The 14,971-nt window shown below is 22.9% G+C and overlaps 2 protein-coding genes across 2 annotated transcripts; one reads left to right on the top strand and one right to left on the bottom strand.

Annotated features, from left to right (window-relative positions):
• Window positions 1-332: 332 nt before the first annotated feature.
• Window positions 333-8,193, top strand: PF3D7_0802100 (AP2 domain transcription factor, putative; the record flags this gene model as incomplete). The annotated part of the gene is made up of 2 exons (XM_001349457.1): window positions 333-7,912; window positions 8,040-8,193. 2 exons carry the CDS (start codon window positions 333-335, stop codon window positions 8,191-8,193), a joined length of 7,734 nt encoding a protein of 2,577 aa, XP_001349493.1.
• Window positions 8,194-9,718: 1,525 nt separating this feature from the next.
• PF3D7_0802000 (glutamate dehydrogenase, putative) lies at window positions 9,719-13,912 on the bottom strand (the record flags this gene model as incomplete). Its single annotated transcript, XM_001349458.1, has 1 exon — window positions 9,719-13,912. The coding sequence occupies one exon, from the start codon at window positions 13,910-13,912 to the stop codon at window positions 9,719-9,721; it is 4,194 nt and encodes a 1,397-aa protein (XP_001349494.1).
• Between the last annotated feature and the right edge of the window lie 1,059 nt (window positions 13,913-14,971).

Raw genomic sequence — 14,971 nt, 5'->3', positions numbered from 1 at the left:
ATAATTTTTAGTGAACCAATTTTTTTTTTTTTTTTTTTTTTTACATCTACAAAATGTAAATATAAACATTAATGTGTAAGTTATATACTACACATTATATGTTATATGCAATATGCTTTCGTTTTTTTGATGTTTTAATTTTATTTTTTTTTTATGTTATATCTTTCTTTTTTTTTTTTTTTCTTTTTTTTGTTTCTGTGTAATATCTTTATATGTGAATAATTTTATTATTTATATTTATATTTTTTTATCTTTTAAAGTACCTTATTATATATATATATATATATATATATATATATATATATATGTGAGATAAAATTTAAATATATATAATGGAAGATCTTGAAACTAACGTGGTTGTTGAAAACACTATAGACGAAGACAAGGTGCTATACAGTTTTCCTTTTAAATATTTTCATTTATTAGTATATGCTTTTAAGAATTATTACTTTAATATTTATTTGAAAAAGGTACATAATAATAATGATAATAATAAAATTAAAAGTAATTTAATTGAAGATTATAAAAAGGAAGAATTTATTGAGAATGTGGAGGAAATCCAAGAAGCACCAGCATTAGCATTAGTATCATCATCACCGTCATCATTATCATCTTCGTCGTCTTCATCATCATTCAATCTTTTAAAAAGTAAATATAATTATAAAAAAAAGAAAAAAAGCAGATATTGTGATATAAATGATAAGTTAAATTTTGTAAAATTTAATGAAAAAAGAAAATGCACCAACCGTTCTTATAATAATCGTTATTATAATGATTATCTAAAAAATGATAATTTCTCAAAATATCTTTCTTCCAAAAATAACAAAAAAAATTCCAACTTAAAAAAAAGTTCCAATTTGTTTATTAGTGAAGAACAACCTGAACAAGGTCAGGAGGATTTTTTAGAATATTCTGAACAAGACATAATAAAATTAATTTATTATTTTATGGAGAATTTTATTTTTAAGAAGAAAAAAGAAAATAGACAAATGAATGGAAAACAGTTAGGAGATAGAACAAATGAATATGTGGATATGTATACGAAAAAATCTTATAGTGATAAAAATGTGAAAAGGAAAAAAGAAGGCAAAATAAATATAAAAGTAAAAAATATTTCTCAAATGAATGTTATTAATAAGAATGTTGAGCTAGCCATTTTGGGACGTGACTCTCTTTCCTTGTCATTACCTGAAGAGGTAAAGGGGGAAAATGACCAAGTTATAATAAAAGAAATAGATGAAAAGGGAAAGAGGGATGATAAAATAGGAACTGTGTTAAATGATGAGAATGTAAAAAGGAATTTATTAAATGGTTTATTAGTTTGTAACGAAGAGGATAACGAAGAAGTTATTAATAAAGAAGTTTTATTATTAAAAGAAAATAATATAAATGATATAATGAAAAAGGATGTTTATAAAACTAATATGTCAAATGATAATAAATTAAATATGGAGAATATTGAAAATGATATTAATTTAACAAGTATATGTTATAAAGAAAAAAACTCAAGTGAGCCTTCTGATGTAACACATATAAATATTGAGTATGAAGGAAAGGGTATTCCAAATAATGGAGATACGATTGATGAAAATATTATAGATGATGAAAAAGAAAATAAAATAATAAAGGATGAGAAGGAATATATGGAAATAGGAAATAATGATGACATTATAAATGATTGTAAGAAGAATATGAATAAAGAAATATCTATGAAATTAGGAATGAAAGGATGTGTTGAAGAGTCAAATAATATATCGGAAGCTGTTAAAGAAGAAGAGAAATTAAAAATTTTACAAATAATTGATAATTATTTACAAAAAAATGAAATGTTTTTTAATATGAACGATATATTTTATCCTTTTACGATTAAGAATTTTAATTTGTGTAAAAATAAAAATGAGAAGAATAAAATGAAGAGAAATACAATAACGGAGAGGAGATACCTAGGTAATAAAAATAATAATATAAATATCTATAATAATAATATAAATATGTATTATAATAATAATAATATAAGTTCTTTGAATAAGGTTCAATGTAACATGTCAAATAGTAAGGGTGTCTATATATCTGAAGAGAGTAATAATAATTGCCCGTCAAAAGAATATATTAAAAATAAAATATATTTCAGCAAATTAAGAATGGGTTTGAATATGTTATTGAAGCATGAGAAAAAATCCAAGAGAGGAAGACGAACAGGAGGAGCTAGTAAAAATTATAAGAAGGAATTAGGTGAGCAAAAAAAGAAGGATGGTATGGATTGTGACATGTTAGTACGTGATTCTTCAAAAAGGGTTAATAAAAGTAGGAATAAAAATAAGCTCCCTGATAATAATAGGAATAATAATAATAATATGAAAGATAATCTGGATATTAATATGAACAACAATAATAATAATAATAACAACAATAATAATAATAATAACAACAATAATAATAATAACAATAATAATAACAACAATAATAATAATAATTATTATGTTTATGGGGGGGGTGCTACAAACATTGGTAATGGAAAAAATAAATTTGCGAATTGTAATCTTCCATATGATAATCCAAAAGAATATCATAATGTAATAAATAAGGATAAAAATTTGATCAGAAGAAATATCTTGAATGTAGTAGATACTAGTAATATGAGTATGTATAATTCACATAATGGTGATAATTTTAATATTTTAAATAAGAATGAACCTTCGTTTAGTAGTACGAATACAAATAATGTTATACTGAAAAGTAATCATAATAACAACAACAACAATAATAATAATAATAACAATAACAACAACAATAATAATAATAATAATAATAATAATAGTTATAATAATATGATTACCTTTGTAGAGAATAATGAACCTAATGATACAGGAAATTTTTATAACCCCAAAAGTTGTGTGCCATATTACGATAAGACGAATAATAATATAAAAAATGTGGATGATAATTATAATCAAAAAAATTACAATGTTGTAAGTTTTAACAATAGTCAAGTGCATCCACCTTATAATCATGAGGAGGAATATAAGAATAACTCTTCTAAAGTTTGTAATACATATACGAATAATTATATGCATAATATTAATAATGTGAATTATGCTGGAAGTAACATGAACGCCTGTTTAAATGAGAATTCTGTAAAAAATGATGAAGATTGTAAGATAAATTATATAAATAATAATAATATGGAAGAAAATAAAAATATTGATAATGTTATAATAAGAATGTATAATAAAAAAAGCCACACGCAACGTATGAACGTCCCAACTAAGGATTTGAAAAATGAAGTATATAATAAAACAGGACATGTAAAAACATGTAATGTAATAAAAAGTAAAACAATTTCATTAAATAATATAGTACTAGATTTAAGTCCTAATGAACAGATGACAAACGGTATGTATGAAAATGAAGATATGTATAATGTTAGATTTAAAAGTGATGAAAATTATTATAATACAATGAATATGATTGGATATATGGATAAAATAAATAATATGAATAATTTAAATGTGACGAAACCTACTAGAAAAAATAATAAAAGTAATAAAAATGCAGGTAAGGATAAGACGAAAAGTCGAGATGGTAAGAATAATAATGATAGTAGCAATAGTCCTCAAATATTTGAAGATAATCATGATGAATATAAGGATGATGATGATAACAACAACAACAATAATAATAATAATAATAATAATAATAATAATAATAATAATAACAATATTAATGTTAATAATAATGGTAATAATAATGGTAATAAAGAAAATCATCATGGACATAAAGAAAACGGGGATAATAAAAAGGATAATGATAGGAATAATAAGGAAAATTGTGGTCATAATAATAATCAAGATAATGATTATAATAACACATATAAAGATAATGAAGGTAATAATATGACAAGTTTTTATAATAATAATATTAATACGAATTATTTAGATGAACGAGAAAATTATTTGTGCATGGAACAAAATAATATTTATTTACAAAACGAAAAAGGAAAGAATAACAATGATGCTTTTCTAGGACCAGAACAAAATTGTATTGCTACCATAGGGTCTTGTAATAATAATAATAATGATAATACGAGTAATAATATGAAGAATAAACTGATTAGGAATATGAATTTTAATGGAAACGTTAATGTAAATAATTATAATATTACCGATAATGATAAATGTTTATATAATGTAAAGAATATTATAAATAATAATGAGAAGAGAGGAAATCTTTGTTATATAAAAAATGTAAAGAATATGAATAATCTACATAATAATAATATATTGGGAAATAATACCTTTGAGCGATTTGACGATAATAACACTGTACATATGAATTCTTATGATGATCAATTGTATAATCCTTTAAATGAAGAGGAAGAAAAAAAAAAGAAAAAAAGAAAGAAAAAAAAAAGTCCAACAATTATAAATAATGATGGTAATATTAATAATGATGGTAATATTAATAATGATGGTAATATTAATAATGATGGTAATATTAATAATGATGATAATATTAATAATGATGGTAATATTAATAATAATGGTAATATTAATAATGATGATAATATTAATAATAATGGTAATATTATTCAAGAGACACAAGATGATTTCTATCTAACTAATCATATTAATAATAATCATATGATGCATAAGCAAAACATGTCACAGAATATTATATATCATAACAAGGTAGATTATTTAAATGAAAATGATTCTAATATGAATTTATTGGATGAAAAGAAAATTGGATACCAAAAAAAGACAAGTAAGAAAAATGAGGGAATTATGAATGGGAAAAAAGGTAAAAGAAAATACCAAAGAAAAGATAATAAAAATGTAAATGATTCGAATGTGTTCACAGGTAATAATTCCGTGTTCAATATTTTGCCTTCGTTGTACACAAAGGTAGAAAATGAAATTGATGTAAATAATAATAATATAAATAATATAAATAATAATAATATAAATAATATAAATAATAATAATATAAATAATATAAATAATAATAATATAAATAATATAAATAATAATAATAATAATAATAATAGTAATATTTGTACGTACTATAATTACAATACATACGAGGTGATATATAATGACATCCATAATGATGATAAGAAGAAAAAAAAAAGCGATAGCAAGAGAAAAGATCGAAATAGTAAAAAGAAAATAAATATAGAACAAAAGATTGAAAATAATAATAATAAAGAAAGCTTTGATAATAATGAAATGAATAATTATAATCATGAACTTGAAAGAGTTACATATGATAGTATAAATAATAATGGTAATATTCATAAAGGTGATTATATCAAGAACAATGTTTATAATAATAATTATCATCTTCATGATGTTAATACTAATAGTGTTAGTAGTTTAAATAATAAGGCATCAAGTTTTAATACTATTTTTACAAATTCTAGGAGTACCTTTCCCAAAAGCCTCTCATTTAATAGTGACGTGACAAACGCGAAGGATGAAATTAATGTGATAGGACTTGCTAATAGTATTTCTACAGGTAATTCTACAGGTAATTCTACAGAATGTGTAAAGGATGGAAATAAGGATCTTATAGGGTATATACAAAAAGTTGATGAAATGGATAAAGCTGGTCATATGAATAAGGTTGATTTTATAAATAGTGGTAATAATGATTATAAAAACAAGTTGGACATTATTAATAATAAAATGTATGATCAATTTAATAACGTAAATACCGGAAGATACCATAGTAGTAATATTTGCAGCGATAAAAATTATCGTTTAAATAACTGTATAAATAAAAGTATGGATTTAAAATATAGTACAAATAATATAATTATTAATAATATGAATAATAATATATTTCCTAATGAATGTAATAATAAATATGTTTGTGGTAGTGACGACAATATGTTTCTGAATAAAAAAAAAAGGTCATGTTTCTTTATGTTGAACGAGAAAGAAAAATGTACTTTGAAGAGGAAGGTTACTACTACAACAAGTGGGAATAATAAAAGTTATATTAATAATAGAGATAATAAGAAAATAAAAAAAACGGTGGGAACAACAAATATGTATGATGATACTAATGGTGATGGTAACATAAGTAATATATCTTCTATGGTGCATAAGGATGAAAATATGGTAAATGGATATACTAATAATAAAAGTTCATATATATCTAAAAATATCCAAGAAAATGATATGTTTAATGAAGAATATAATCAGCAAATAAACCAAGTTGGGAATTATGACAATATAGCTAATAATAATATTACTTCTAGTCAACATATACAAGGTATGTATGATAATAATATTTATGTAAAAGGTGTTGGTTATATGAATAATACAAAAGATGTAAAATGTGGAGGAATGTCAACATATATGAATGATAACGAGAATGGAGTTATGAACATGGAAATGTCGATATTATATAACGACCGTATTGTGAACAATAATAATAAGAAGAATAAGAATAAGAAGAACAACAACAATAATAATAATGGTGGTATTGATCATGCGCTTCCTAGCTATCAAAATGTTATACATAATAATGATAAGGTTGATCCCATTAAAGAGGATAGTAATAATAGAGTAGGTGTAGTAACAAACGAGGGAAACAATAATATTATTATGAATATGAATGAAGAAAGTAGTTTGTTTAAAATTATGGGCAACGATGAAAATCGGCAAAAGGGGATATTACAGCATATAATAGGAAATAATAATAATGATAATAATAATAATAATGATATTAATGATAATAACAACAATAATAATAACCACAACAATAATAATAACCACAACAATAATAATAATAATAATAATAATAATGGTTCGTATAAAATAATTAACGAGGGTACTTTAAACATAAATGATGTTATGAAATATGATGGATTAGCATCATCATGTTTTCCAAATATAAACAATGAATGCACGAGACAGATGACCTTAAACAAAGATGCAAGTAATAAGAACTATAATTTTAATGATGAAGAACAGGTTTCCTATTTCGATTTTAGAAACCACATGAAGAGTTATTACTATGATAAGATGAGTGAGTCTTATAGAAATAATATACAAGATCATTATAAAGTTGGAGATGATAATATGGAAGGAGGGGTTTTGAAACGTATGAAAAACTCAAAGAAAAAGAAAAATGCTACAATAAATGATGATAATAATAAAAGTAGAAATAAGAAAAATAAAAATATACACAACAACAACAATAATAATAATAATAATAATATTAGTAATTACCATAGTGGTGATAATAATAAGGTGAACTTTTCTTTTACCACACCCATAACACAAAATATATTTAACAATGAAAATGTTTCATTACACAACCTGCACACTGATATACATACCATGAACACAAATGAAATTTGTAATAAATCTTCTTTACCTTTTAACACCGATGAAATAAGAGGATATGAAGATAATAATACAAATATTAGAAGAACATATATGGACTATCAAGAACAAAATTGTTTAGATGATAATCATATCATATTCAAAGAAATAAAAATTAAAAAGAAAAAAGGAAGAAAACCAAAGGTGTCTCTTATACAAGAAGAAAGAAATGTCAACTTGAAAAATAATCAACTTTATGATGTTGATAATAATTTAAAATCTTTTGTTAACGATGATCATACTTATAATGTAAATCAAAGTATGAATCAAAGCATGAATCAAAGTATGAATCAAAATATAAATCACAACATTAATCTTACAATAAAACAAAATATTCATGTCGATTCTCATGATGATAATTTAATTGTAAATAAAGACTTGGACAAGAATAAAACGAGTAGTGATAACAAGAGGAAAGCAAAAGTAACTAGAAAAACGAATGATATAAAATTAGGAAATGAGAAAGTTGAAACTGGTGCCTACGACGAAAATGGAGAGAAGGTTTCAGGTGTTTGGTAAGAATAATGACACGATAAAAAAAAAAAAATATATATATATATATATATATATATATATATATATCATATTTACTTTATATGTGTATCTTTTTTTCATCTTCCTTAAATTTTTTATTCCTTGTAGGTATGACACAAATCGAAGGCTCTGGAGAGTTATGTATATGGAAAACGACAAGAGAAAAACGCGAGGGTTCTCACCACGTATCTATGGATTTAATGCTGCAAGGGATTTGGCTGTACAATTAAAATATGAAATGAACAAGAAAAATAAAAAATGAAACCTATATTTTTAGCATTATTATATTTTTTCTTTAAGAATAATTATATATATATATATATATATATATATATTTTTTTTTTTTTGCAATTATGTTTTTCCTTTATTAAGATAATTTTTTTTTTTTTTTTTTTTTTTTTTTTTTTTTTTTTGTTTACTACTTATTTTTTGTTATTTGTTACTTTCTCCTTTTTATGTTTTTGTTATAAGACCGTTGTTGGTAATTATATCAATTTTATGTTTTACATGTTTTTCGTTTATATGTTGAATAAGAGAACATATCAATATGAAAAAAAGTTCATTTGATATATGAATATAAATATATACACATATAAAAATATACATACATTTATATATATATATATATATATAATATGTGTGTGTGTGCCCATTTCTCTTTTCTATTTATTTTATATTTTTTAGTTCTTTTTGTTGTATAAATAAATAAAAAAAAAAAAACATAGACACAAATATATAAATATATATTTATACTTTTATATATGAACGTTTAATACACCTATGTGTATTATTATTATTGTTTGTAAAACTAACATAATAGGCCTTTGTTCATGTGCCAAACTATTCAATATGATAAAAAAAAAATATATATATATATATATATATATATATATATATATATGTATGTATATATGTATATATTTATATATTTATATTTACTTATTAATTTTATGAATTCGACATGGAATTCAAGATATTAATTAAAAGTTATAGAAGAAAAGAAAAAAAAAAGAAATATGTTTTTTTTTTTTTTTTTGAGCAAATTTGTGTAACATGAAATGTAAGAGTATATATATTTATTATGAGTAACTTGATGATGTGTATCCAGAATAGAGGATATATAACAATCATATATATATATATTATACATATGATGAGTAAGATATACCCATAACATACAAAATGTAAGATATACAAAATGTATGATATACAAAATGTATGATATACAAAATGTATGATATACAAAATGTATGATATACAAAATGTATGATATACAAAATGTATGATATACAAAATGTAAGATGTACAAAATTTACTTATATTTTTTTAATTAACTATATGATTATATACATATATATATTATATTAACATGTGATAATCAAAATATACCACTAGACGATTTGTAATTATATTCTTTATAGATTTATCCCAAGAAGTATACTTTGTCTTAAGAGGAAAACCATTAGCTAGCTATGAGGCTCAACACTGAAAATATATGTTCTTAATTATCATCCAAGGATAAAAATATTATAATTATTCAAAAAAAAAAAAAATAATAATAAAATGAAATAATAAAAATATAATATATACAAAGGTGAATAAAAAATATATATATATATTATCAACATATGGGAGTACTGCAATATATAATGTTACTAATTTTTTCTTTTCTTTTATTTTTTCTTTTATTTTTTCTTTTATTTTTTTTCTTTTCTTTTTTCTTTTATTTTTTATTTTTTATTTTTATTTTTTATTTTTTCTTTTTTCTTTTTTGTTTTATAATCTGCTTAAGCACTTTCGCTTTGTAATTTCGTTATGTATTCAAAAAAATTAAAAGCAGATAAGTCATTCAAGAATTGTTGTGAATAATAATAGTTTGACGCCAGGGATGAAGCAAAGAGCGATTTTATATATACATATGGTACCCTCTCTAGAATTTGCTCAAATGTTACAATTTTTAATAATGTTGGTGGTATAACACGTTCCAATACTTTTTTTAATAATTTATAATCTCTACATAATGTATCAGATGAAAGAATATCCTTTTTAAGTTCGCTAATTTTATTTGATAAGATATTTATTGCTTTAGATATGGGTGTTTTTGTTCTTCTTGTTTCTTTCCATAATGATTCAAATTCTAGTTCACAATAATGTGTGATTTTTTTTTGGATTTCTTTAACATAAGCTTTATAAAAATCAGAAACGTCTTGTTGATCCTCATTACACTTATTTGAATTATTATGATGATGACTATTATCCTGGGTATCATTCTTATTAACCGTTTTTATTATATTTTTATTTTTTTCATTATTTGATGTGTCCTTCTTTTCATCTTCTTCTAAATTGTTTATAGATCCCCTTTTAAATGATAAGGAATGATTCATTTTTTGATTCTGATGAACAAAATTAATTTCATTTTCATCAACTTGTAGAATGTCACTATCAGGCGAACACATATAATCAATATATTGCTTGTCATCTAGTACTAACCCAGCTAAAACTTCTAAACTACTAGATATGACCCCTCCTTTATTTGTAGCTGCGTCCTTAAAGAGTATAACATTTTTACTCTCTAAAATATTTCTAGCATCATCTGAAATAAATACATTTGCTCCTTCTACAATATATTTATATATACATTCTCCATTTTTTATTATATTATTAACATTAAATATATTAATAGAATGTGGTCGACCACCACATGGATTGAATAATTCACATTTATTTAATGGATTCAAAAAAAAAGTATTTCTAAAATCTAAACCATTCCTTATCTTATTACCAAAAATATCCACATTATGATCTTCAATTGATATTTTAAAACCATCTTTGGAAAAATATTTTTCATCATATAATGTACAACATGTTATGGCTTTACTTTTATCTTTATTATTTCTTCTTTTGGCTAGTCTTATTAATTCCTCTTTATTTAATCCTTGTTTATCATATAAAATACCTGAACCATCTATTATAGATATTATTTTAGTTTTAGATTGTAAAATTGCATTACTACCTAAATCACCATCTGGACCACCTACCAAAGATCTACTAATACTTTCTTCTTTGATGTTTAATTTTTCACAAAGTTTTGATATATATGTTTCTATACCTAAGGTTGTCATTCCATACATATCATGAGGAACACCTCCATTTTTTCTTAATTTCCCTGTTGAAAAGGTTTTCCAATATGGATATTTTCTCTTTTTTGCAATTATACATGCCCAATCCATTAATTGATCAGAACCCGTATTTTCATCTGGTCCTAAAAATATTAAATCTTCTTCTTCATTCATTTTTTCTTGTAATATCATCTTCCTCGTTTTGTTCTCACCATTTATTACACACCCTGCACCTTTGTAGCACTCTTCTATATGTTCATCATCATCAATATTATTGTTATCATTATTGTTGTTGTTATGACCGTTCATATCTCCGTCTTTTTCTTCTCCATTATTATTTCTTCCCCCTTTACACTTTGAACCCATAATTTTCTGTACAGCATCTTCCGTTGTTCCATTAACGTAATTATAATTACTATTGCTCACATTATCACACCTTTTTCTTTCATTTTCTTCATTTTTCCTATTGTTACTCATTTCTTTATCCTTTGCCTTTTCATCTTCACCTTCTCCTTTCTGTGCATTCATATTATTAGTACCACTTGAGTTACTCACAATTCTATTATCAACAGAATGGTGATCAAGAGTTGCCTCACCAGAATTATTCAAATTATATGTATCATGCATATTAGATAAATTATCATTAGTTGTGTTGTTATTACAAGCCATATTGGCATCATATGGTAAAGTTATATTAAGGTGTTCTCCTTCTACTCCTCCTCTGTCTACCATATTTTCTACCGAACTCATAACATTATCAAAGGTAATTGTTGTGTTGTTTGCACCTTTGGTTGAATGGACTGATATAGAAGATGCACTTTCTTCGTTCAAATCTTCATTTATTAACAAATCCAATATAGAATTTACATAAGAATAGAAAGATAAATTTTTAATATATTTTGTATTAGCAACATTACATACATCTGCATCTAATAAAATGATTCCTTTACTTCCACCCTCCGGAATATCTTTATTCTTAAAATTTTGAGTGTAAGCCAAATTATATGCTTCATCAAATAAATTATCTGAATTGTGCATATACGAATTCACATTGTTCGATATAACAATACGAACTCCTCCTCGAGATATCTTACTAAAACGTATATGGAATCCAACAAAATGCAAACCCAATATCATAATAATAGAATAAGGCTGTGCTTCATAAATAGAATCCTTTAATAAAGCACCGTCAAAAGCTACAGCTAAACTAATTTTGTGTGTTAAAAAAAAGTTCGTCTTTAAAGCATATTTTTCAAACATGTAAAAATATTGTAATATTTTTTTATCATGATTATCTTCTATTTCGTCAATAATATCCTTGCTATCTTTATTATGATGATAATAGGGAGACTCATACGATCCTGACAAGTACGAATGTAACGAAAACGAAGAAGAACATGATGAAGAAGACGAAGCAAGTGATGATAAAGTAGGATGATCAACGTTCCTATTATTAGTTGAATACTCTTTTAATAGATCACCCGAATTCTTCATATTATTCTCACCATATTTCATCTGATTACATTTATTTCTCTGATGATTCAATTTTTTTTCAAAATTCGCAAACAACATTTTTATAGTTCTCACATTACTCTGAGCACATCTTAATATTTCCTCTTTTGTATATTTGGAACTCTTCAACTTTTCTTTAATAATATAAACATCATTAAGAACTGATGATGGAGACGATGACGAATTCGTAGTAGTATCCATAATGTTGTTATTATAATTCCTTAGATTTAATGCATGCTCTACATTTTTATAACTTGATAATGTGTTGGTCGAAAAGAAGGTAATAAACTTAATAATCATAAAAAGATATGCTGATTCTTGTGCTGTAAAGGTTCGCTTTACAGATAATTGTATAAACTTAGAATCATTAAATAAACATAACGTTTTTAATGATTTTACCACTTTATATATTTTATCTTTTAAATCTAATTTCTGCTTTTCTCGTTCCATTTCATTATTTACAATCACTTTTACATTTAAAATTATTAACAACACGCCATTTTTTAATGGTTCTACATATTTGGAATATGAAAAACATCTATGCATATTTAAACAATCACCAATTAGGGAAAATATAGAAGATATAACATTACTTCTTTTAACAGCTATGGTTAATGTAAAAGTACTTGATGATGTTTCATAATAATGTGTTTGTAAAAATTGACCGGTTAAATCATATAATACAGCTTTATTCAATTCATAATAAATCTGTTCACTTCTTGTGCCCTTAATATAATTATAAAAATTAACATCCATTAATTTTTTTAAATCGGTTTCATTCTCTTTTATTATATCATCATTATATGTTGGTAACTCTAAAATATATGTTCTTAATGGTTCTTGATACGTATGTTCTTTATCAAAAACAGAATGTACAGATCTAAAACTTTTTAACCTATAACAATCTTTTGACATGTCAGAAAAATTGAAATATTTCTCTTCAATTTTTTTCTCCATCTTATAATTTAATCTTGTTTTATTATCATCAGCAAATACTCTTGTTATTATAAATATTACATTGTCATGGGTCTCTTCGAAAGTAGGAAAATATTTATCACTAGAATACTGTTCATTAATCTTGGCAGTTATAATACACACAACCACTTTACTAATCAACTCGGGGCTTGTCTCTTCAAAATGAAACTTGTTAAATCCTAACTTGTTAAAATAAAAATCGATACTATAATTTATTAAATGATCTGAAAATAAATTATAACTCTTCAACAATTCTTTAGTCTGTTCATATTTCTCTTTCCACGTAATACTGTTATTAGAAAAATGCCCGCTACCGAATCCGCACTCCATGTTATTGGGGGAGCAACTTAATGCCGACCTTCTATCAATATCCATGATTATATAATTCAATATAAATAAATATAAATATAAATAAATAAATAAATAAATAAATATATATATATATATATATATATATATATATATATATATATAGATGATAATTTTTTTTTTTTTTTTTTTTTTTTTGGAAGGGGAGGAAGAAAACTTAGGTGTACATATAAAACGATATAAATAAATAAATGAGAATACAAGTTTCTTCTTTGGTTTTTAGCAAATAATAAATAAAAAAATAAAGCAAATAATATATTATATTATATATATATATATAAATCTATTTACTTATGCATTTTGATCATTAACATGTATTATTTTTGTATATAATAGCTGTGCATTTTTTGAATTGGTTCATCTATCTATATTCTTTTACGTACATATAATGATGACAATTTGCTCTCTATCAAAATAATTATAGGAATATATATAAACCCTTCGCCAAGAAAAAAAAAAAAAAAGAAAAAAAAAAAAAAAAAAAAAAAAAAAAAAAAAAAAAATATTATATATATATATATTTTTATGTACACGTGCAAAAAAAAAAAAATTAAATTCCTTTATATGTCATAAATAATTGAAGAAAAAAAATATTTTCTCCATTATTTTATATTTCTAGGGTTTATTGTGTAAACATTTTCAAAACTATAAATAATATAATTAATAATTAGATAGAATTCCTCATTTTGAATTGGTGTTTCTAATTTTATATATTTTATAAAGATGTATATAATATATTTATATATATATATATATATATATATATATTTAAGTTTAACATACAAAAATGAAATATATTATAATTATATATAATATATATATATATATATATATATATATAATATATATATATTTTTTTATTTTACTAAAAATAAAAGATAAAAAGAAAATTTTATAATATATATAAGTTTTATTTTATATATATAATAAACATATTATATGTATATATGAAATTGGGTGGGGGTGGAAAATATAAACTTCAAAAAATATAAAGTATATATAAATATATTTTTATATATATTATATATATAAATTATTATATGGGTTACATGAAAAAAAATAAAA

Source organism: Plasmodium falciparum, assembly GCF_000002765.6.
Source record: "Plasmodium falciparum 3D7 genome assembly, chromosome: 8".
Lineage (NCBI taxonomy): Eukaryota > Apicomplexa > Aconoidasida > Haemosporida > Plasmodiidae > Plasmodium > Plasmodium falciparum.
This window is presented reverse-complemented; position numbering and strand designations above follow the sequence as displayed.